The sequence below is a fragment of the Capra hircus genome, chromosome 17, assembly GCF_001704415.2.
Source record: "Capra hircus breed San Clemente chromosome 17, ASM170441v1, whole genome shotgun sequence".
Lineage (NCBI taxonomy): Eukaryota > Metazoa > Chordata > Mammalia > Artiodactyla > Bovidae > Capra > Capra hircus.
Genome location: NC_030824.1, coordinates 63,931,402 through 63,956,847, shown reverse-complemented (window position 1 = coordinate 63,956,847; position 25,446 = coordinate 63,931,402). Strand labels below are relative to the sequence as shown.

General features: G+C 36.9%; 1 protein-coding gene across 1 annotated transcript in view; it reads left to right on the top strand.

Annotated features, from left to right (window-relative positions):
- Positions 1-25,446, top strand: part of LRBA (LPS responsive beige-like anchor protein) — a 747,979-nt gene that overhangs the window by 106,534 nt on the left and 615,999 nt on the right. Inside the window, exons 10-17 of the mRNA XM_018061590.1 lie at positions 3,607-3,804; positions 3,999-4,132; positions 5,930-6,038; positions 6,332-6,484; positions 11,296-11,464; positions 15,196-15,275; positions 16,614-16,676; positions 20,613-20,710. Of these exons, the coding sequence (XP_017917079.1) occupies positions 3,607-3,804; positions 3,999-4,132; positions 5,930-6,038; positions 6,332-6,484; positions 11,296-11,464; positions 15,196-15,275; positions 16,614-16,676; positions 20,613-20,710 (1,004 nt within the window). The remainder of the gene's footprint in view (positions 1-3,606; positions 3,805-3,998; positions 4,133-5,929; positions 6,039-6,331; positions 6,485-11,295; positions 11,465-15,195; positions 15,276-16,613; positions 16,677-20,612; positions 20,711-25,446) is intronic.

Genomic DNA, 25,446 nt, shown 5'->3' with positions numbered 1-25,446 from the left:
TGTTCCTATTTTGAATCATAAAGATGTATTTGAGCCTAGGATAAGGCTTCCTGGTGGCTCAGACAGTAAAGAATCTACCTGCAATCTAGGATGCCCAGGTTTGATCCTTGGCTTGGGAAGATCCTCTGGAAAAGGAAATGCCTACCCACTCCATTATTTTTGCCTGGAGAATTTTGTGGACAGAGGACCCCATGGGGTTGCAAAGAATTAGACATGACTGTGCAACTAGCACTTGATCCTAGTAAGAATCATTTAACATTCATGGTCTGAAACTGTGATTACTTTTGTATCAACCTAATAGTTGTTCCCTAGAAACATACAACCTACCAAGATTGAAGAAATAGAAATTTGAATAGATTATAACTAGTAAGGAAATTGGTAGTAATCAAAAACCTCTGAATAAGGAAAAGCACAGGATTAACTGGCTTCACTGGAGAATTCTATCAAACATTAAAGAAGACGTAACACCAATTCTCCTCAACTCTTCCAAAAAATAAAAAGAGGAGGAAACACTTCCAAACTCATTTCTAGAGTCCAGCATTGCCCTGAAACCACAGCCAAAAAAAAAACACAACACTGCAAGAAAGCTACAGATTAATATCCATATCCTTATTTAATATTAATTCAGAAATCCTCAACAATATAGTAGCAAATGAAATTCAAGAGCACATTAAAAAGATCATACCCTATGACCACTGGGGATTTATTCCTGGAATATAAGTCTGGTTCAACATATGAGAATAAATCAGTGCTGTACACCACATTAACAGAGTGAGGGACAAAAGCTGCATAATCATCTCAATAGATGGCAGAGAAAGCATTTGAGAAGATTCAGTGCTGTTTCCTGATAAAAACACTCAACAAATTACAAAGGAAAGTGAAAAGTGAAAGTGAAGTCGCTCAGTCGTGTCTGACTCTTTGTGACCCCATGGACTGTAGTATACCAGGCTCCTCTGTCTATGGGATTTTCCAGGCAAAGCTGCTGGAGTGGGTTGCCATTTACTTCTCCAGAGGATCTTACCGACCCAGGGATCAAACCCGGGTCTCCCACATTGCAGGCAGACGCTTTACTGTATGAGCCACCAGGGAAGCCTCACAAGTAAAAGGAAACTCCTCAAAATGATAAGGCCATATATGAAAAGCCCACAGCTGACATTGTATACAACAAAAATTAGTTGCATGTCTATACACCAACAATGAGCAATCCAAAAAGACATGAAGACAGTAATGCCATTTACAATAGCATAAAATGGAATACTTGGGAATACACCAGCAGGATATAAGACTTGTACAGTGAAAAGTGTAAAGCATAGCTGAAAGTATTAAGACATGAATAAATGACAAGACACCTTGTGTTCATGGATTGAAAGACTTAATATTGTTAAAGATGCATACTACCCAACGTGATCTACGGATTTAGGACAATTCCTATTGAAATCCAGATGGCATTTTTTTTTTGCAGAAATAGAAAGCCACTGTAAAATCCTCGTGAAATCTCAAGAGTTCCCAAATAGCTAAAGAAATCTTACAAAAGAATAAGTTATTTAAAGAGTTCCTACAATTCAGGATTTCAAAACATAGTATAAAGGTACAGTAATCAAAACATTTTGATACATAGACAAATGGAACAGAGCAGAGTCCAGAAATCAGTTTCATTTATGGTAAAATGATTGTCTATAAGGATACAAAACCCTGAAATGGAGAAAGGTTAATCTCTTGAACACTTCTTTTTAAACATACGGTGTTTTAAAAAGTAGTGGGATCCCTACCTTCCATGTGTTATAATTAACTCAAAATAGATTGGTGGTGGTGGTGTAGTTGCTAAGTCATGTCTGACTCTTGCAGCCCCATGGACTGTAGCCTGCCAGGCTTCTCTGTCCATAGGATTAATAGATTAAAGGTAAACATAAGACCTAAACTATAAAACTCCTGCATGAAAACACACAGAGCTTCATGACATTGAGTTTGGCAATAATTTTTTGGATATGACACCAAAAAAAATGAAATAGACAACAAAGACAAAAATAGACAAATGTGTCTTACAGTCTTTTGTGCATTGAAATTTTTTGTGCATCAAGAAACAGTGTGAAAAGGCAACCCACGGAATGGAAGAAAATATTCTGAACCATACATTTGGTAAAGGATTAATAATATCGACAATATTTGATGGATATACAACTCAACAGCAACAAACTCAACTCATTTAAAGTGGGCAAATGACCCCAAAAGACACTTTTTCCAAAGAAAATATATAAATGGGCAGCAGGCATATGAAAAGCTCAAAATCACTAATCATCAGAGAAATATAAATTAGGACCATAATAGATAATCACCTTACACCCATTAGGATAACAATTGTTAAACAAATATAAGTGTGGAGAAATTGGTTTCCTTATGCCCTACTGATGGGAATGTAAAATAGTGCAACCTCTGTGGAAAGCTATATGGTGATTCTTCAAGAAATTAAAAATATAATTACCACATGATTGAGCAATCATTTAAAAATTTTATTCATTTATTTATTTTTGACCCTGCTGCGTCTTCACTAGCTGTGGAGTGCCGGGCTTACTCTCTGGTTGCAGCGTGCTGACTTCTCTTGCTGCAAAGCGTGGGCTCTAGGGTGAGCAGGCTTCCGTAGTTGTGGTTCCTGGGCTCCGTGACACAGGCTCGATAGTTGTGGCAGACGGGCTTATTAGTTGCTCTGTAGCGTGTGGGATCCAAACCCGAGTCTTGTGCACTGGCAGGCAGATTCTTTACCACTGAGCCACCAGGGAAGACCCTGACTGAGCAGTCTTACTTCTGTAAATATATATGAGATAAATGAAAGGATATGAAAGAGCTGTTTGCACACCCATGTTCATTGCAGCATTGTTCACACAGTAGGTAAGAGGTTGAAGCAACCTGATTGTCTGTGGATGAATGAATAAAGAAAATATGATACATATTTACAATGGAATATTATTCAACTTTAAACAGAAAAAAAATTCTGACACATGCCACAACACAGGTGAATCTTAAGGATGGTATGCTGCTCACAAAAAGACACATGCTCTGTGACTTCCCCAGTTTAGTTACGTAAAGTAATCAAGCTCATGGAACCAGAAAGTAGAACATGATTGCTAGGGGGTTGGGAGTGGGATGCAGGCGGTGGAAATGAGTTGTTATTCAGTGGGAATTTCAATTTAGCAAGATGTAAAAGTTCTAGAGATTTGTTATACAATAGTGTACTGTAGTTAACAACACTGTACTATACACTTGAAAAATATTTAAGATGGTAAATTTTATTTTAAATGTTCCTTTTAACAAAATTAAAGAAGAGAATCGAAAAAGACAAAAATAAATGGGAAAAAAACAAAACATGCTTTGTAGGACATTAAATTTTGCATTTTTTTTTTAATGAAAATTTTAATGTCAAGGTGACTTCCATTATACCTTTAAAATGAATTCAGACTACTTTAGAAGTAATTAAACATGCAGGGCTTCTCTTAATTGATATTGTTAAGAAAATGGTCAATACTCTCCTTGAATTTTTATATTTGTGGTGCTTTATAGTTAGATTTTCTTTTTGTGGCGTAGTATCTTACCTGTTTGACTTTTTATTCTTAGGGTACATTTAAATTCAAAGCAGAAAGTGACCTGTTCCTTGCTGAGCATCACAAGCTTTTATTGTATGATGGCAAACTCTCTGGTGCCATTGCATTCACGTACAATCCACGCGCCACAGATGCCCAACTCTGTCTTGAATCATCCCCTAAGGACAACCCTTCGATTTTTGTTCATTCACCGCACGCACTCATGCTCCAGGTACTAGAAATGGTATTTAACAATATTTTTAATGGTAAATTTTGATGTATTATTGAGGTGTATTTAGTAGCTTCTATTACAAATACGTGAACTGTAACATCTTATTGTTTCTGTTATATTTTACTTTTAATAAAATATATTTAGTTTTTGGAAAAGAATCATTGGAACCTTTACTGTGTCTTCTCTTTTACAAGGATGTGAAGGCGGTTTTAACCCATTCTATCCAAAGTGCCATGCATTCGATTGGAGGAGTACAAGTGCTGTTTCCACTGTTTGCACAGTTGGATTATAAGCAATATTTATCTGATGAAATTGACTTGACTATATGGTGAGTCCTTTTGTTTTTTTCTTTCATTTGATGTGAGTTATTCTCACCATGGAGCTGCACAATGTTTTTTTTCAATCTTGTAAAGTTGTTGTAGGGATAATAAAGAGCCTAAAGAAATTTGTGAATTATAATTGTTATTACAAATTCAATTCTGATAATATTTAAATTCTTTATCAGTAGGAAATAGGGAGCTCTAAAAAAATAATGCCTTGAATAAAGTTAGACATGGTAATAATATCAGAAATGTAGGTATTTTTAACTAAAATAAAAATATTTAAAATGGTTATTTGGCAGTAATTTCTTATGGTAAGTTTTCCATATTTAATTATTATTGCAGGTAATATATTGAATTTAGTTATTATTGCAGGTAACATATTGAAATGTAAAATTTTTATGTTACATAATACTAAGTGATTTGGTTTTTTCAAAACTAAATTGCTTATTTGGCACTTTTGTCTCCTGTCTTTTAGTGTTGAGTAAAGGGAAGAGACATGAATTCTAGCACAAGTTATTAAAATGTTGGAGAGGATGTGGAAATGAATTTTTATGGCTATATATCATAGTGAAACTATTTATAATAAAATAATTGTTTAATTATTAATTGAGTGATTTTAATGTTTTTTGTATTCTCCCTTTTTGAAATTCTGTTTCTAATTTCTACTTTTACATGCAATTGAAGTCTACTACCAATGTATATGTTTAGTGTTATAATAAATTTTCCAGATTATTTTTAGGCAAGAAAATGAGTTATTTTTAAAAGGAATTATGTATCAAAGCTAGTGTTTATTGGCTACATTTAAAATAATGAAAATTATCCTTGACCTATTGTTCCTTCATAAAATTTTTTTTGCATCCTAGTCTGTAATCTTTGTAACAGAGCTCAGTTATTTATTTATTTATTTATTTATTTTTAACTTTTCAACTTTATTAGAATTGCTGACAGTTAAAAAATAGAAGTACTTTTGTGGAGGAGGTTGGCTGTTCTCCCTTTCCTAGTGGGAATCTCTCAAAACTTTTGAGAGGGACAAAACAGTTGACCTTTATTCTATTCCATGTTGAGTATATAAAAGTTATGAGGTTGGAAGCATGACTGTAGTCTTACTACTTTAACTTTTTCTGTCTGGCTAATGAGGAAGATATTTAAATTATTATTTGAATACTTCAGTTTGCCTACCTCCTTATTTATCTTCCCCTTTACGTACCCTATGCTCTGTTCAAATTAGGCCAGTTTGAGGATTTCTGTCCTAGTGCTTGCTCCATATCTTTTCCATCTGTTTGGCCTCTGACTCTCTAAAATTGAATACACTTGCTCATCTGAGTTGCATCCATTTCTTAGGGCAAAGTAATAAACTTATATTAGCCATCTTACTACTTGTTTTTGGACATTGCTAATTTTTCTCTACTTTGTGCCTGTTTGTCATAATGTTTCAAAAGTAATTCATGTATTAACATTTATGATAAAGAATATGAATTAAATATTTGAGTAATAAGTCCTAATCTTTCCTGAAATAATATTGGAGGTAATTTTAGTAAAGCACCAGTTTCCTTGGAATAGAAACTTTTTATTAAGGGTAATTGAAAGACTGTATCTATCTAACCACCTCCCTCCGATTTTTTTTTAAAGAGAGTATGGTTTTTCAAACCATTGTTGTTTTCTTGTTTCCTTATTCCAGTTCAACTTTGCTGGCTTTTATCATGGAGTTGTTGAAGAACTCAATTGCTATGCTCCCTCCGATTTTTTTTTAAAGAGAGTATGGTTTTTCAAACCATTGTTGTTTTCTTGTTTCCTTCTTCCAGTTCAACTTTGCTGGCTTTTATCATGGAGTTGTTGAAGAACTCAATTGCTATGCAAGAGCAGATGCTTGCTTGCAAGGGCTTCTTGGTAATAGGATATAGCCTTGAAAAGGTAAAGTATGAAATGCTTTACATTTTTGATTCTTCATTTGTAGTCCAGGAAACTTGGTCTCCTAAGAAGCAGAGAAATTCTGTTTGCAAGTGTATCTCTTTGGTTAATGTAAAGTTACCTAAATTAAGACAACCTATTGCTGTTTTACCTTGCCCCCACTGTTTTATTGAATCTCAAAGCATCTTTAACTTTGAGCATAGTTTGTCGACCACCTTTTTTCTGGTATTGACAACGTTTAACTTACTTCCCTTGCTTTGTGTTGATAGTGACCTTTGAAATATCTTCCTCTGCAGTCTTCCAAATCCCATGTCAGCAGAGCAGTACTTGAACTTTGCCTCGTATTTTCAAAATACCTGAGTAATCTGCCGAATGGGATGCCCCTACTCAAGCAATTGTGTGACCACATTCTTCTTAACCCAGCTATATGGATTCATACCCCTGCCAAGGTAATCCATACATTGATTTTGTGCTAGTATGTTCACTACATGTTTGTACTTGAGAAGAGTGATAATGAAGAGGATTTTCTTTCATCCTTTTACATGCTGTTGTGTAAGGTTTCAGTGGAATGCATTTTTTGACTAAATGTACTTTTTTTTAATTGATAATAAATGTACTTTTAAAAAAATTAATAATTGAGGATAATTGCTTTACAGTGTTGTGTTGGTTTCTGCCATACAACGATGTGAACCAGCCATACGTACATATATATCCAGGGCTTTCCTGGTGGGTCAGCAGTGAAGAACCTGCCTGCCAGCGCAGGAGATGTGGGTTCAATCCCTGAGTCGAAAGATCCCCTGGAGACAGAAATGGCAATCCTCTCTAGTATTCTTGCCTGGGAAATCCCATGGACAAGGAACCTGGCAGGCTAAATACTCCATAGGGTCACAAAATAGTTGGATAGGGCTTAGCAACTAAAGCACAAAAATAATACATGTCCCCTCCCTCTTGAACCTCCCTCCTACCTGACTAAATGTACTTTTGCAAGACAGTATTTCCTCCCTCCCTCCATCCGTCCCTCCCTTCCTAAAGCAGTAATAGCATTTTTGAAATACAGAAATAGTATATATTTTCTTTGTTAAATAAAATTTTATTTGGGAGAGATTTTGATGTCCATTTCCTTAACCATAGTTGGATTGCATATATATCTATGCGCCCTTATGTATGTATGAATGTATATACATACATATAAATTATACTCATTGTGCTCTCTCTCTCTGTGTTATATATACATATTCCTTCCACCAAAATGATGAGCTACTGAGTTTAACTCTTACAGGAACAGCTGAAATGTCACCCTTTCTTGAAGGCTTCCATGATGTGCTGGTCTCATTTAATCATTTTAATTTCACATTAATTAAAATTATTAAACAATTATATTTTATACAGTAGTTTAGTACTATAACAGCAAACCGATTGCATTAAGTAAACATAAGCGAATTTGTGATAAAATATGTAAATGAAACTTTTGATAAACCCTAATGTTCTATTGAGTTATCCTAAACATTTGATTTCCTCTCTCCCCCTCTCCTTTCTGGTTCACTTGCAAGTGTTTATCATTGTTCAGGTTGGAATAACACGTACTTACTTTAGTTGTCAGAAAAAAATGTCTGCAGACTTTTTTGCTCTTCTGGAGTCATAGTATCTTATTTTCAGCTGCTCTTTTCAGATGTTAAGGAGAAAAACAGCTGCTCACTCTGATTGCCATTTGGAAATAATCAAAGGAGGCAGCTGGAGGTTGTAGCTTTTTATCTCTGGGTTCAAATTTGACCTCTTTCTCTTCTATGACCCTCAGTCTTATTTCTTTTCAAGGATTGTTTCAAGTTACTTCTTAAACTTTTTACTAAACACTTCTTTGTCTTACTAAGTGCATTTGTGAGCCTTTGGGCCTCTTTTGATGTGGTCAGAAAACCTCCTCTTATTAGATACTTAGTTGTAGGGGAATATTTAAAAAATTTCATTATATCATTTCCTTAAGTCCATAGTATTATTGCACTGTATTTCTTACCTTTTCCTTGTTAATAATTTTCTCTAATTTCCTTTTTAGAATTTGCAGGTGATTTGTTAATATTAAACTTCAGTTTTGTTTCACCCTTATGCTTTGTGTATCCTTGAGGGGTTATATCTAATTTTATCATCAAGGTAGTTATAACAAAAGGCAGATATAAAGTTTGTTTGACCTAAAGGTCATACAGTTTGGGGGAGAAAGGGGCTTCTTAACAAAAAGAATGCAACATGTAAAGTTAGGTTTAGGATTTTGGAAGGAACATGTGTAGATGAGTGGGCATAAAGTTTAAGCTTCGTTAGCTCCGTGGTAAATTCACCTCTGGTTACCAAAGTTGAGAGTATGATCGTATGAATCAGTCTTTGCTTTTGGAACTGGCTGCTCCCATCTTTTATAATACGCATTTAAGCTTCATTTGCTCAGAGACAGTCTTTTGAATGGCCTAACACGAGAGATGAGTTTTCTTGTAGACAGTAGTCTTCCATTTGTTGAGTGGCCAGCCCTATGGATACAGTGGTGAATAAGACAGATCTGATCCCTGCTCTTATACACAGAATTCAGGTGTAATGGGAAGGACATTTTCATGTATGATTTGTGTGGTTCTTAGATTATATAGAGTGAAGAATTATTCATAATCGATATGCATGATCCTGAGGTCACTGTTCTTATTTACCTCAGCATGTTGCTGTCCAATCCTATTAATTTTTCTTCAGCTGCAGTACCATTCTCAGGAAACTGACTTTCTCCAGTTTCCATGTCTTAGTTTCTCACTTTTTGTTAGGATTCCTTCATGCTTTCGACATATCACAGTCACTCTCATCAGAACATTTCTTAGCCCCCAAATTTGTCATGGTTTCTCTTTGTTTTCAGAATAAAGCATTAAGTCTTCATGCCAGTTCTTTCTAGGCTTTCTATATGAAAATCGGTTATCCTCAATGGGTAGGTGGGTACCAAAAGGTATCCTGGAGCAGGGGTTCTTAATCTTGGCTGTCTATAGAATTAGTTGGGAAAGGTGTTTTTTGCTTTTTGTTTTTTTAAATGAAAACAGAATCTCACTCCCTCTTCCCTAGATTCTGATTTAATTGCTCTGGGACAAGACCCAGACAGGTATTTTAAAAATGTTTTCCAGGTATTTTAATGCAGGCAAGATTGAGGATGGTTGTTCTAGATCTAGGGAAGCTTTTTGTATTATCTACAATTTTCTCTATTTGAAATTTCCTCTTATTGTTAGAACCACTCATATTCAAAGCCTACCTTAATATCTACTCTATTAGTGAAAGTTTTCTTGACTGTTTTAGCTTACCCCCAAATAATTTCTCTGGCCTCTGAATTAATAGTATTTAACAGCTCTGTGGCACTCGTTTTGCAATTAATTACATATTACCACATGAGCTTTCTTAAGTTTCAGTAGGGGTATTTATTCCCTTTGGTTTTCCACTTAAAATTGTGTGTATTTTTAATCTTCTCCATTAGATTTTTAGCTAGTGAGGGACAGTGTCTGTGCCATTGTATATTCAGTAATACAGTGCTACAAATACAGGCGAAGGTAAATATTTTCTGATTGAAATATCACAGTTAATTTGAATCATGTCATAGAAAGTTCTGTATATCCTCAGTAAGAAAGTTCTATATATCCTAAGTAAGCTGGGCTGTCTATTTGAACAGCAGTAGCAACATCAACAGAGAAGGCAATGGCACCCCACTCCAGAACTCTTGCCTGGAAAATCCCATGGACGGAGGGCCTGGTGGGCTGCAGTCCATGGGGTCGCAAAGAGTTGGATACAACTGAGCGACTTCACTTTCACTTTTAACTTTCATGCATTGGAGAAAGAAATGGCAACCCACTCCAGTGTTCTTGTCTGGAGAATCCCAGGGTTGGGGGAGCCTGGTGGGCTGCCATCTATGGGGTCGCACAGAGTCGGACACGACTGAAGCGACTTAGCAGCAGCAGCAGCAGCAGCAGCAACATCAAAATGATGTTATCTTTCAGCAACTCTGGATTATAGCGTGTTACGATTTTCTAAACTACAGTTGGGTTTCCCTGGTGGTTCAGCAGTAAAGAGTCTGCCTGTAAGCGCAGGAAATGTGGGTTCCATCCCTGGGTCAGGAAGATCCCCTGGAGAAGGAAGTGGCAACCCACTCCAGTATTCTTGCCAGGGAGAGCCCATGGACAGAGGAGCCTGGCAGGTTACAGTCCATGGGTTGGCAAAGACTCAAACATGGCTTAGCTACTAACGATAACAGTGAACTACAGTCATCTTTCAGACTGCGATTTTAAGGGGCTCAGAGTCTGCCGTTCTTTACCATGTATTGTTACTGATTGACTCCCTTATTCATTTAACCTTGATTGTTTATAGGGCATCTGGAATGTAGGCACCTAATTTTTATCTTTCAGGCTTAAAAAGGAAAATGCCCCCAGCATCTGGGAATGTCCATTATGTTTAAACATAAATGTTCAGTTGTAAATGATCGGGAGTAGTTTGAGTTTTGGTCAAATTTAATGCCTTCCTTAATATTTTTTAGTTTATGAAGTATGTCCACTAGTAATGCAGTGAAGAATTCTTGATTTCGATATGAAAGTAGAACAAAAGTGGTTTTTACTTTGTGCTGTTGTTAGTAGTAGAGTATAATTGTTTATGAATTTTAGAGACTATAATATTATAATCACAATCTTTGTAGTAATGATCTGCTATAACAAAATTCTTTTTTTCTAACAAATATTTCTTAAGGTAGGCTTTACATATTTTTGTATGATTTTCTTTTTTTGATCTGGTGTTTAGTTATTCCTGCTGGTTTTTTAAATTTCTTATGAGTTATTCCAGCTACTGGTTTTCTCCAGAACAAAGACAATTTCTAGCTTTTGAGAACAATTTTGCAAAGTATAAATAGTAGGTTTATTATAAAGAAGTGTGTGAGTTTATGAATAATTGCTGATTGCTAAATAGGAATCAGTTTTCTCAGCACTATAGGAATAGTGCTGGCAAAAACGTGGTATATGCGGGGATGTTTTCTTCATAGTGCTGCTGTAAAAGAAGCCTTTGCCTGGGTTTGTTTTATAAGGAGTGTGTGTGCTTCTGGATATGTGTCAGTGGCTGTATGTTGTCTGTTAACATGGAGGTTTCTGTCAAGCTAATTAAGCAGCTTGCTTTTTAGAACAAGTGTGGCCCGAATAGAGCAACCTGAGAGCATTACTGGAAAGAATGGTGAAACACTGGTCTGTTTCTTTGACTTGAGCTCTTCCTTTTGATTCTCTAGGTGCAGTTGACACTCTATACTTACCTGTCCACGGAATTCATTGGCACAGTCAACATATATAATGCCATTCGGAGAGTTGGAACAGTGCTTCTCATAATGCACACACTGAAGTACTACTACTGGGCAGTGAATCCTCAGGATCGGAGTGGGATTACCCCAAAGGGATTAGGTATTTCATCTCTGTCTGTGTGTTACGTTACATATATATGCAAGGTCAGGATTTTCCCTTTCCTCCTTCCTTCCCTCCATCTCTCTTCCATCTCTTTTTTCCGAAACCAATACATAATTCTGAAAGTTTTTCTAAATCTTTTCATGGCAAAATTTTATTTTAATCTTGCTGATAATTTTAATAGTTTGTCCTAAATTGTGGTTGACAGAGATTAACAGCTCACTATTTTTATAGAAGAATGCTACTTTTGCTAGTATGAGCTCTTTGGCTATCAAATATGACTAGGATGATTTCTAAGGCATCGAGAATGTGAGAAAATTCTATATTAGCAACTAGTATTGATGTTGAGTTCAGTTATTCCATTGAAAGTCATTGACAGCAGTGTATTTTGAGAGAATGGAGATTTTTTTGTAGGAGTAGGGAGTATCTGCTTCTAATAACTAATTTAAGGAGACTACAGAATTTCAGTAATTATTTTCCTGTATATTCGGAACTAACTTATTGGAAGCCTAATGTTCATTCATTATGTCAATCGTTCATAGAAGGGGTCAAAATAAAACTTTTGACAAATAGTGGCTCATTTAAAGTATTGCAAAACCTGCTTAAAACGGTTTATATCATTGCTCATTGTTGTTCATTCGCTAAGTTGTGTCCTATTCTTTGTAACTTCATGGACTGCAGCATGCCAGGCTTCGGAAGTCTTTCACTATCTCTTGGAGTTTGCTCAAACTCATGTCCATTGAGTCGATGATGCCATCCAACCATCTCATCCTCTTTTGCCCCCTTCTCCTGCCCTCAGTCTTTGCCAGCATCGTGGTCTTTTCCAGTCACTCGGCTCTTCACGTAAGGTGGCCAAAGTATTGGAGCTTCAGCTTCAATATCAGTCTTTCCAATGAATATTCAAGGCTGATTTCCTTTGGGATTGACTGGTTTGATCTCCTTGCTGTCTGAGGGAATCTCAAGAGTCTTCTCCAACACCACAGTTTGAAAGCATCACTTCTTCGGTACTCTGCCTTCATTATGGTCCAATTCTCACATCTGTATGTGGCTACTGGGAAAACCATAGCTTTGACCATATGGACCTTTGTCAGCAAAGTGATGTCTTTGGTTTTTAATATGCTGTCAAGGTTTCTCATAGCTTTTCTTCCAAGGAACATCTGTCTTTTAATTTCATGGCTGTAGTTGCCATCCGTAATGATTTTAGAGTGGTATCATCTGCATATCTGAGATTGTTGGTATTTCTCTCAGCAATCTTGATTCCACCTTGTGATTCCTCCAGTCTAGCATATTGCTTGATGTACTCTGCATGTAAGTTAAATGAGCAGGGTGACAATATACAGCCTTGTTGTACTCCTTTCCCCGTTTTGAACCTGTCAGTTGTTCATGTCTGTTCTGTTATTTCTTGGCCTGCTTTCAAGCTTCTCAGGAGATAGGTAAGGTGGTATGGTATTCTTGTCTCTTTAAGAATTTTTCACAGATTGTTGGGATCCATGTAGTCAAAGGCTTTGGCGTAATCAGTGAGGCAGAAGTAGATGTTTTTCTAGAATTTGCTTGTTTTCTCTGTAGTCCAATGTGTGTTGGCAGTTTGATCTCTGGTTCCTCTGCCTTTTCTAAATTCAGCTCTAGGGCTTATTTTTGCTGACTATTACAGCGTCTCCCACTCCAGTACTCTTGCCTGGAAAATCCCATGGATGGAGGAGCCTGGAAGGCTGCAGTCCATGAGGTCGCTGAGGGTCAGACACGACTGAGTGACTTCACTTTCGCTTTTCACTTTCCTGCATTGGAGAAGGAAATGGCAACCCACTCCAATGTTCTTGCCTGGAGAATCCAGGGGGAGCCTGGTGGGCTGCCGTCTATGGGGTCGCACAGAGTCGGACACGACTGAAGTGACTTAGCAGCAGCAGCAGAGTGTCTCCATCTTCATCTGTGAAGAATATAATCAGTCTGATGTTGGTATTGACCATATGGTGGCACCTGTGTGTAGAGTCATCTCACATGTGGTTGGAAGAGTGTGTTTACTATCACCCGTGTGTTCTCTTGACAAAACTGTGTTAGCCTTTGCTCTGCTTCCTTTTGAACTCCAAGGTCAAACTTGCCTGTTACTGCAGGTTTATATCGTAAAAGAGTGTTAACCAGGGTTAACAGGCTGATAGTTTCAGTAGAATTTGGTGCAGGGCCTCCGAACACGGCCCCTGCTATTTTGTCAGTTTGTCTGTCTCCATGTCCCGGTTCTTCTGTATTGGCTCTTTCCTGTAGCTTCTCTGTAGTAGCAAGCAGCGCCCCTTACCTTCACATCCCCACAGCTTTAAATCTAGCAAGAGTGTCTGCCTGCATCGAGCATTTCCAGCAAAAGTCCTTTTAGTCTCTTGGTTGCTCACTGGCTCTGATTGCCTCGTGTGTCCATCTGCGTGGCAGTGTTCTTCAAATTGCCCAGAGGAGGAGGCCCTTCTTACCCCCAGAACACATGATCTGAGTGTGAAGATGGGTGCAGTCCCTTTATAAGAATTGAGGGCTGTTGTTTTAAATCAGGAGATAGATGCAGGAGAGTGAAACAAGATACATTCTGATTTTTTACTCAGAGGCTTTGGTTGTTCAGTGATTTACAGAGATGAGGTTTCATATTTGTACAATATATTTTAAAATCCCTTTCAAAATAAACCTGATTTATTATCAGACAGTATGCTATCATTTAGAAAGCTGTGAGGACACATGACAGTTCCATGGTCTTGTTTAAGCTGGCATGTTGCAACAGATCTAGAACTAAATATTACTCCCTGATGGTGTGTGTCATGTACTGTCCTGGGTATTTGCATTATATTCTGGCCTTGATTTTCTAACTGATTAGTGATCTTGGGAAAGTCTCATACTTCAAGTGGGAAAGCTGGCCAAACTTTATGATTCTGTTGTAGCTCTGTAACCTTTTCTTTGTCTAGGAATCGTCATGTGGAACAAATTTGAAACAATTTTCTTCCTAGTTTAATTGATCTGTTCAAGGTCGTGTTGGTCCTGTGCTTTGGTGGTCTAGGAACTAGCTGTAAATAATGATTAGTGGGGGGAAAATTGCAGAAAATATGAGGCAAGCAAGTACCTGAGTTGGGATCTTAGGACAATGAGTATTTGGTTTCAAAAGCTTTCTACTTAGGAATTATACGTTTCAGACATGAAAATTGACTTTAATGTGAGCCATGTGTGACCAAGGACTTTTTCAAACAGAGAAGGAGATGTCAGAGGTGGTCAGCACAATGTCTCCCTCCTTCGTGGACGATGTTGTGTTGAAGTGTACTTTTTGAGGGTTTTATATTAGCTTATACAGTGGTAACAGTACAAAAGTTTTTTCATATTAAGTTCCCATGTAGAGTTTAGACTGTCTTTTGCTCTTTTTCCTTGGTAAACTTATGTTGCCATAGTAAGATTCCCAGAGAGTCTTTTAAAGCTAACTGTAAATTTGTTACCTCATCTTTCTGGTTTGAAATTCCTTTGACCTTAGTCAAAAACAAATGTCTTCATTGCAGTTTTTATGTAACTGATTTTTTACATTGGAAGCACTGTATATGCAATCATGTTGAGGTTGAATGCTTGTTTTTCTAGAGACATTAAACTCTTCAGGAAAGTTACCTTTATGTTTCTTATAAGTAAGTGGGAAAACTGTTGGGAATGGGAATTTTATACTTAGCTTCGAGGTCTTTGAAATACTCAATGTGTGTGCATATGTGTTTGTCTTTTTTTAAAAGATGGACCACGACCTAATCAAAAAGAAATGTTTTCTCTACGAGCATTCTTGTTGATGTTTATTAAGCAATTAGTAATGAAGGTGAGTTCACGTTTCTTATCCTCTAGCATGTGTTTATTGTAACATAATTTCACATAAACTGCTCTGTTGGTTTATTTGTTCTTTGCTCTGTTAATGGGTTTACAGAGTGGAAAATACTTTGAAAGGTATTTGTTTCCCTGTTTGTTTTTTCTTACTGTTTCCTAGGCATATATCCATAAACATTAATGCTGAATTAGAGATTGATAATTATAACATATATGAATTTCTGTTGGAGTTCAAGTGTATTCATAGTTTCATTCAGCAAGTATTTACTGAGTTGCTAGTAGTTCCTCCTATTCTTAGACCTGGGGATACAACAGTCAACAGAGCTGCTCAAAAGGAGGAGGTTTCATTTTTAGAGATTCCCTGTACCTGACATCCAGATTTTGAAAAATAAATTTTCCTGTATAAAAACATATGGGGTAGAAATGATTACATTTTGTTACATTTCCTTCCACTATCTGTAAAGTAAAATTTAATATTATTTTTCAGGAAGGTGTTTTGGTTTTATAAGATGCCAACATATAAATATATTTGTTCTCAATATTTTATTCAGTATTTTCCCATATCATTTTATTTCGTATTCTTTATAGTTTAATGCTTTATTAGCTGCCACATAATATTGTGGTAAATGGACCTAACTTGGTATATCTTTCAGAATCAGATATCTTATTTCCATTTATTTAAAAATTTATCCTTCACATTGTCTCTTTATGTTCTTTCCTAGTGTGTTTTGTTTCTAATTATCTTATTGTTCTTTTTTGAGATTTCATGTTTGTTTTATGATCAATAGTACAGTAGCTTGAAAATTTTCATAATGCATTCATACTAAAAAGTGCAGTGTTTTTTCCACTGAAATTACTACTCAGTTTTTAGTACCTGACATTTTAACTAGGTAATTTTAGAAACTGTTCATTTTAGTCTCCAAATTTAATAGAAAAAGATAAACAGAAAAGTTATCTTCTATATTTAAAGGAGTGATAGGTGTAATACCCTTATACTTACCCTCAATGATCGTTTTTGCTTACTTCAGGATTCTGAAGTTCTACTAAATAAGTTATCATCTATCCACATTATAAGGTGCTGAAAACAGTGCTGATGTCTAATCTCTTTGACTTTCTACATTGTGTTGCCTACTGCATGTCTTTAGTGCTTCCCTGAGTTTTTATTTTAGGTTTAGATTCTTTTTTTTTTTTTTTTTGTGGTTTAGATTGTATATTACATTATTTTTTTATGTTTATAGCAACTGACCAACTTGGCAAATCTGTGTGTGTAATTTTCCTTTTCAAAAAAATTTTTTATATGTAAGTATAAAATACTTGTATTATGTTTTTTAAGGATAATGGAGTAAAGGAAGATGAACTACAGGCCATTCTTAATTATCTACTCACTATGCATGAGGTAACGTGTGAATTTTATATGTTGGGATTTTATTTTTTGAAGTTATATTATGGTCTTTTTTAAACAAAAACGAGTTAAAGAACTCTCTCATTAATGATGTAACTATGCCTGTACCTATGCTCAGAATGGAGAGTAAAGTATCTAGGAACAAAATCTTAGCAAATTACATTTAAATATTCTTTATTACCACAACATGCCTCTGTGAATAAGCATGAGAGGCTTTAAAAAGTATTAAAATAAGATCTCATTGACCTAATAAGACTAAAGAATAACCTAATAACCAAAAAATACTTTCAAGTGTATTTCCAGGTACCAGTATAATAAATGGAAAAATAGATAACAAAAATGACTACAAATGATTGGACTTTTTTTGAATTCTTAACATACTTTTCCCACTGATTTTGCATAATCAAATACTGTTAAATCACTCATTTATAGTTGATTTAAAATTATGTGTTTGTAAAGGAGATTAAATAGGTTGAAATGTCTGGAGTTTTTTTCTTTTATAGAGTTGGGAAAATTTGATATATGCCTGATGTAGTCTAAATACATAATCCAATTAAATGTATTTTGCATAGTTAAATTTGGAAGTGAATTTCATATGAAGTGGGGCTTTTATATGATAACTGATATTCCTGGGTATAATTCTTGTTTTATGAGTTAACATATTTGTTACAGCATGAGAATAGTGGCTTTTAAAATCATTAGTAGATAAAGAGATGTGGTTTGGATCTGTCTTTGTTAATTGGGACAGAAAAAGAATGAGTTAAATTTCTTGGTGGCGTCATGTTTGACTGAAACATTAATGATTATGATTTCTTTTTCCTCTTGAGTAGGGTAGTCTCTTTAGATTTTCTTGACCATTTGGGACCAAAATATTTCATAAACGAAAACTGGAAGTCACAGTGATCTGTTTCCCTGAAACTATTAAATCAGATATTTTGGGGGTCCTTCAAATCACACTTTTCCAAAACCCCAGTGCCCTACCTCTAGATGATTTATTTAGCTTACTGAGAATTAAATATTGAAGTAGCTGCCACAGCGAGAATTAAAAAGCAGTGAATGAACCTGGATGCAGGGCACCATAGAGATGACTGCCTGCTGCTTCCCTTTGTATCTTTGGGTTAGTAATGCCCAATAAGGCCCTCATGATACACGGAACAGTTGACAAAGATTGTGAAGGGTTTTCTTGAAATTTGTAGATTTCAGAACTATGTGCTTATTCTTGTGCTGTTCTGCAAATGTTATCAAATTATGCCATATACAGAAGTGTGTTCACCCAATAAACATTTTTTGGTCGTCTGTAACCTTCCCCCCCCCCGCCATGTATCCCTTTATATCTGATTAAGAAAAAATAAAAGAAGCTGTATAGGAACAATTTTAAAGTCCAAAGAGACACCAAATTTGTTTTAAGGCTGCAGTAGTTGATACAAAAATCCTTGTTACCTTCTCTAGCCTTCTCTCTGGAGATACAGCAGTAAATTCAGAAACCTGTTAGCTAACACAGGTGTTTTAAACACTTCTCCATTGCTTCTTTAACTACCTGTCATGCCTAACAGTGTATCATTTAAGATTTAAAAGTACAAATCCAGAGAGGGGAGAAAAATATGCTGCCCCAAACAAAAACCCACCTTAAAGTTTTGAGAAAAAAATTTTGCTTCCCTGTTCTCCACTTGGGTGATGAGACCCGCACCACCACTGCAGTGTCCGTTTTGAAAAATGTCAAGAGGCAGTCTGTACGCACATGGGCTTGCAGTGTATATTTCTGTGGCCCAGGTGGTGAGTTTAGTGGTGTTTATCACATCATGTCTGCCTTGGACAAGTTAAAAAATGAAAAGCTTATTATTACCACATATATAGATATAGAAAAAGCAAGAGAAGTCTAGAAAGAAACATAGAAAAGACATACAAAAAAATAGCAAAAAAAAACCATAGAAAAAAATAGAAAAAGCAAGAGAATTTCAGAAAAACATCTATTTCTACTTCATTGACTATGCTAAAGCCTTTGACTGTGTGGATCACAACAAACTGTGGAAAATTCTTAAAGAGTTGGGAATACCAGACCACCATACCTGCTTCTTGAGAAACCTGTGTGCAGGTCAAGAAGCAACAGAATTGGACATGGAACAAGGAACTGGTTGGGAAAGGAGTACAAATTGGGAAAGGAGTACATCAAGGCTGTATATTGTCACCCTGCTTACTTAACATATATGCAGAGTGCATCATGTGAAATGGGCTGGATGAAGCACAAGCTGGAATCAAGATTGCCAGGAAAAATATCAATAACCTCAGATATGCAGATGACACCACCCTTATGGCAGAAAGTGAAGAACTAAAGAGTCCCTTGATGAAAATGAAAGAGGAGAGTGAAAAAGCTGGCTTGAAATTCAACATTCAAAAAATGAAGATCATAGCATCTGGTCCCATCTGCTGCTGCTGCTGCTAAGTTGCTTCAGTCGTTTCCGACTCTGTGTGACCCCATAGATGGCAGCCCATCAGGCTCCCCCGTCCCTGGGACTCTCCGGGCAAGAACAGTGGTCCCATCACTTCAAGGCAGATAGATGGGGAAACAATGGAAACAGTGATGGACTTTATTTTCTTGGGCTCCAAAATCAGTGCAGTTGGTGACTGCAGCCATGAAATTAGAAGATGCTTGCTCCTTGGAAGGAAAGCGGTGACAGACTTAGACAGCATATTAAAGAGCAGAGACGTTACTTTGCTGACAAAGGTCCATCTAGTTAAAGCTATGATTTTTCCAGGGGTCATGTATGGATGGGAGAGTTGGACTATAAAGAAAGCTGAGCGCTGAAGAATCGATGCTTTTGAACTGTGGTGTTGGAGAAGACTCTTGAGAGTCCCTTGGACTGTAAGGAGATCCAGCCAGTCAATCCTAAAGGAAATCAGTCCTGAATAATCATTGGAAGGACTAAAGCTCCGATACTTTGGTCACCTGATGTGGAGAACTGACTCATTGGAAAAGACTTTCCTGATGCTCGGAAAGATTGAAGGTGGGAGGAGAAGGGGACAACAGAGGATGAGATGGTTGGATGACATCATCGACTTGACGGACATGAGTTTGAGCAAGCTCCAGGAGTTGGTGATGGACAGGGAACCCTGGCATGCTGCAGTCCATAGGGTTGCAAAGAGTTGGACATTACTGAGGGACTAATCTGTACTGATATCTTTAATACTAACCACGGATAATAAGGGGCTTCCTTAGTGGCTAAGATGGTAAAGAATCTGCCTGCAGTGCAGGAGACCCAAGTTTTATCCCTGAGTTGTGAAAATCCCCTGGAGAAGGGAATGGCAACCCAGTCCTATATTCTTGCCTGGAGAATTCCATGGACAGAAGTTACAGTCCCTGGGTTGCGAAGAGTTGGAGATGACTGATCTGCTAACACTTTCCCAGATAGTATGTGAGAACTACCTAGTTATCATTTCCCATAAGATCTTGTTTCAGAGCTAGTTTCTTGAGAGACTTAGTGCACATCGTGGTCCTAGTTGCCCCCAACACTACTACCATATTCCCAATGTCTTATTAGCATATTGAAGCTTCAATTTGTCTTTGTTGTAATAAAACAGAACAGCCTGTTTGTCCTTCTCTGCCAATTTCTTGATGTGTAATCATTCCTTAAAAAAAAAGAAACCTGTAAATCAATACCTGTTACAACAATGGAATATGTTTTAGGGAATCTTGACACAGTACAATAGTCATTTTTTATCTTTGGTTATGAAATTATTTGACTGTTTGGTGTTGTATAGGTTGAATTCTACAGATGAATATGTATATATAAATATCTAGTGTGTTTTAAACAAATGTATTTGTACAGAAGCCAACTTATTTTTTTGATATTCGAATTCATTATTACAGAAGTAGTCATTGTTCAAATAAGTTGTTTTTCCTTATTTAAAAAAAAAATTCTGAAATAATTTTAGGATGACAATCTAATGGATGTCCTACAGCTGCTTGTTGCATTAATGTCAGAACATCCTAACTCTATGATACCTGCTTTTGACCAAAGGAACGGGTTACGGTAAGAGTTTAACATTTCAAGAATTTTAATATATTTAATATGAGATTAGTTTTTAAATGATAGGTTTTTAGAAATGAAAATTGTTACTGGATCCTATAAAACAGTATATAAAATCCTTTTATTTCATGTCTTACGTTTTTTGAAAAAGTCTTCAATGATAGAGGCTGTTACTGTTTAATATCATTCCAGTGTTTATATAGTTAATGCTATTATACAGCTATTGTAAGGTCAAATTCTCTAACAGACCTGTCTTTAGGTCCTAGAATAGTAATATACAATTGTGATCTAAGAGAAGATCTCTGTATCTTTCCTTTAAAATATGACCTCTTCCAACCTCATTCCAAGTCATCATTGTATTAATCTGCTTAGCATGCTGTAACAAAATATCCTAGACCAGGTAGTTTAAACACCAACAATTTGTTTTCTCACACTTTTGGAGACTGTAAGTCCAAGATAAAGGTGCCTGAAGGGAGGATTGGTGTCTGGTGAGGGCTTTCCCTTTGGGGTGTAGGCAGCCTCCTTCCCACTGTGTTGACATGACCTTTCTGTACAGCGCAGAAAGAGAGTGAGTGAGAAAGCAGAAAGCTCTTTGTTTTTTAAAATAAGGATGCTAATCCACTTGAATCAGGACCTACTTTTATGACCTCATTTAATTTTAGTTTTTTATTTAAAATTTTAATTGGAATATAGTTTATATACAATGTTGTTAGTTCCAAGTGTACAGCAAAGTGATTCAGTTGTAACTATACATATATCTAGTCTTTTTAAGATTTTTTTCCCATATAGGTCATTACACAGTATTGAGTAGAGTTCTATGTGCTATACAGCAGGTCCTTATTTGTTATCTGTTTTCTCCCAAATTCCCCCCTGCCCCACCTCCTAATCATAGTTATTTTAAATTCCCTGTCTTATACTTAAAACTTCTCTGTCATATCTGTGTCTTGTTCTGATGATAGGTTTACCCCTTCAGACTGTATTTTCTTGCCTCGTTTGCATGTCTTGACCTCCTTTAACTTAACTGATTTCTTCTCTAAATACAACCACAGTTGAGCTTAGGGATTTAGTATATGATTTGGGGAGCACATATTCAGTCTGTAACAATTATCAGCAACAAAAGAGAATACTTCTGTTTTAAGTCTTTCATTTAATGAGAAGTTTTGGGGGACACAAAAGTTTAACAGATACTTTGCTGAGTGATCAGCTACAGTAAGTAATTTAATAATCTAGTTATAATAAATTTTTCGTACCATGGATCATGGAGAAAGCAAGGGAGTTGCAGAGAAACGTCTACTTCATTGATTACATTAGAGCCTTTGACTGTGTGGCTCACAGCAAACTGTGAAAAATTCTTAAAGAGATGGGAGAAATGGGAGTAGCAAACCACCTTACCTCTCTCTTGAAAAACCTATATATGGTTGAAGAAGCAACAGTTAGAATCGGACCTGGAAGAATGGACTGGTTCAAAATTGGGAAAGGAGTACAACAAGGCTGTATATGGTAACCTTGCTTATTTAACTTACGTGCAGAAATGCTGGGCTTGGATGAATCACTAGCAGGAATCAAAATTGCCAGGAGAAATATCAATAACCTCAGATATCCAGGTGACACCACTCTAATGGCAGAAAGTGAAGAGAAACTAAAAATCTTCTTTATGAGGGTGAAAGAGGAGAGTGAAAAAGCTGGCTTCAAACTCAGCATTCAGAAAATTAAGATCATGGCATCTGGTCCCATCAGTTCATGGCAAATAGATGGTGAAAAAGTGGAAGCAGTGACAAACTTAATTTTCTTGGGCTCCAGAATCACTGCAGATGATGACTGTAGTCATGAAACTAAAAAATGCTTGCTCCTTGAAAGAAAAGCTATGACAAACCTAGACAGTGTATTAAAAAGGAGAGATTTCACTTTGCTCACAAAGGTCTGTATGGTCTAAGCTATGGTTTTTCTAGTAGTTGTGTACAGATGTGAGAGTTGGACCATAAGAAAGGCTAAACACCAAAGAATTGATGTTTTTGAATTTTGCTGGAGAAAACTCTTGAGAGTCCTAGACAGCAAGGAGATCAAACCAGTCAGTCCTAAAGGAAACCAACCCTGAATATCGATTTAAGGGCTGTTGGTTAAGCTCTAATACTTTGACTACCTGATGCAAAGATCCAATTTGTTGGAAAAGACCTTGATGCTGGGAAAGATTGAAGGCAAAAGGAGAAGGGGGAAGCAGAGGATGAAATGGTTAGATGGCGTCATCAACTCAATGGACATGAATTTCAGCAAACTGGGGGAGAAGGGGTGACAGTGGAGCCTGGCGTGCTACAGTCCGTGGGGTTGCAGGGTCGGACACAACTTCACAACTGAATGACAACAGCAACCAGTCTTTTATTACAAAGTTTCGATTTGTTGTTTTTCAATATTCTTTGTGTATAAGATAGAAGATGACTTTATGCCTTATACTTAGGGAGTACATTTTCAGAAATTCCCGGAGAACAGAACCAAAAGTGTTTGCATGTGTGTGTGCGTGTGTGTGTGTGTGAGAGAGAGAGAGACTGACAGACAGACAGACATGTATGTTAAGGAATGGTTTATGTGATTATAGAAGCTGACAGGTCCAAAATTTGCAGGGTAGGCTGGCAGGTGGAGATCCAGATAAGAGTTGATGTTGCAGTTTGAGATTAAAGTCTGTCTGCTGGCATAATTCCCTCTTCTTTTAGGGAGGTCCGTTTTTTTTTTTTTCTTCTATTAAGGCCTTTGTTCAAATGAGGTACCCACATTATGAAGGGTAATTGACTTTATTCAGTTTACTGACTTAAATGTCAGAGTAAATGCTGACCTCATAGAATTATTTGGGAAATGCTCCCTAACCCTAACCTCTTATCTTTGCATCTTGTGATCCGTTAACAAATGTTGATTTTTGTTTTGCTTTGTTTTAGCAGGAAAGGTCAGTCTGCAAGTTCCGCCTGTCCTCTATAGGTGGTTGTTCTCTTGTCCCTTCATTTTTAAAACCTCTCGTCTTGCCTTAAGTTTTTCTTGTACATGCACCACTCAGGGATTAAGGTGAGAACTGGGTGATAATTCACATCTTCTTTAGAAAGACTTGATTGGTCCTGTGGTCTGAGTTTGTCCCATACATTGAATCTCTTAGGTCAGTTTGTGGCTTTTGAAGGTTTTTTACACAGATCTTGAGGATTCTTCTCCTTTGTTTGCTCCTAGCTATTCGGGAGTCTCATACCCTCTCTAGTCTGTGCATGCTAAGTTGCTTCAGTTGTATCCACTCTTTGCGACCCAATAAAGGACAGAAATGGTATGGACCTAACAGAAACAGAAGATATTAAGAAGAGCTGGCAAGAATATACAGAACTGTACCAAAAAAAAAAAAAATCGTCATTTTCCAGATAACTATGGTGGTGTGATCATTCACCTAGAACCAGACATCCTGGAGTCCAAAGTCAACAGGGCCTTAGGAAGCATCACTACAAACAAAGCTAGTGGAGGTGACGGAATTCCAGTTGAGCTATTTCAAATCCTAAAAGATAATACTGTGAAAGGTCAGTTTTCATTCCAGTCCCAAAGAAAGGCAATGCCAGAGAATGTTCAAACTACTGCAAGTTGCACTCATCTCACACGCTAGCAATGGCAAAGGCAGTGGCACCCACTCCAGTGTTCTTGCTTGGAGAATCCCAGGGACGGGGAGCCTGGTCGGCTGCCGTATATGGGGTCGCACAGAGTCGGAGACGACTGAAGCGACTTGGCAGCAGCAGCAGAAGCACACGCTAGCAAAGTAATGCTCAAAATTCTCCAAGCCAGGCTTCAGCAGTACATGAATTGAGAACTTCCAGATGTTCAAGCTGGATTTAGAAAAGGCAGAAAAACCAGAGAGCAAATTGCCAGCATCTGTTTGACCATCAAAAAAGCAAGAGAGTTCCAGAAAAACATCTACTTTTGCTTTATTGATTACATCAAAGCCTTTGACTTTGTAGATCACAACAAACTGGAAAATTCTTCAAGAGATGGAAATACCAGACCACCTGACCTGCCTCCTGAGAAATCTGTATGTAGGTCAAGAAGCAACAGTTAGAACCAGACGTGGAAAAACAGACTGGTTCCAAATTGGGAAAGGAGTACATCAGGGCTGTATATTGTCACCCTGCTTAATTAACTTATATGCAGAGTATCTCATGCAAAATGCCGGGCTGGATGAAGCACAAGCTGAAATCAAGATTGCTAGGAGAAATATCAATAACCTCAGATACGCAGATGATACCACCCTTAAGGCAGTAAGTGAAGAAGAACTAAAGAGCCTCTTGATGAAAGTGAAAGAGGAGAGTGAAAAAGTTGGCTTAATACTCAGCATTCAAAAAAAGAAGATCATGGCATCCGGTTACATCATTTCATAGCAAATACGTGGGAAACAATGGAAACAGTGAGAGACTACTTTTTGGGGCTCCAAAATCACTGCAGATGGTGACTGCAGCCATGAAATTAAAAGACCCTTGCTTCTTGGAAGGCTAGCTGTGACCAATCTAGACAACATATTAAAAAGCAGAGACATTATTTTGCCGACAAAGGTCCGTCTAGTCAAAGGTATTGTTTTTCCACTAGTCATGTATGGATGGATGTGAGAGTTGGACCATAAAGAAGGCTGAGAGCTGAAGAATTGATGCTTTTGAACTGTGCTGTTGGAGAAGACTCTTGAGAGTCCCTTAGACTGCAAGGAGGTCAAGACAATCAATCCTAAGGGAATTTCA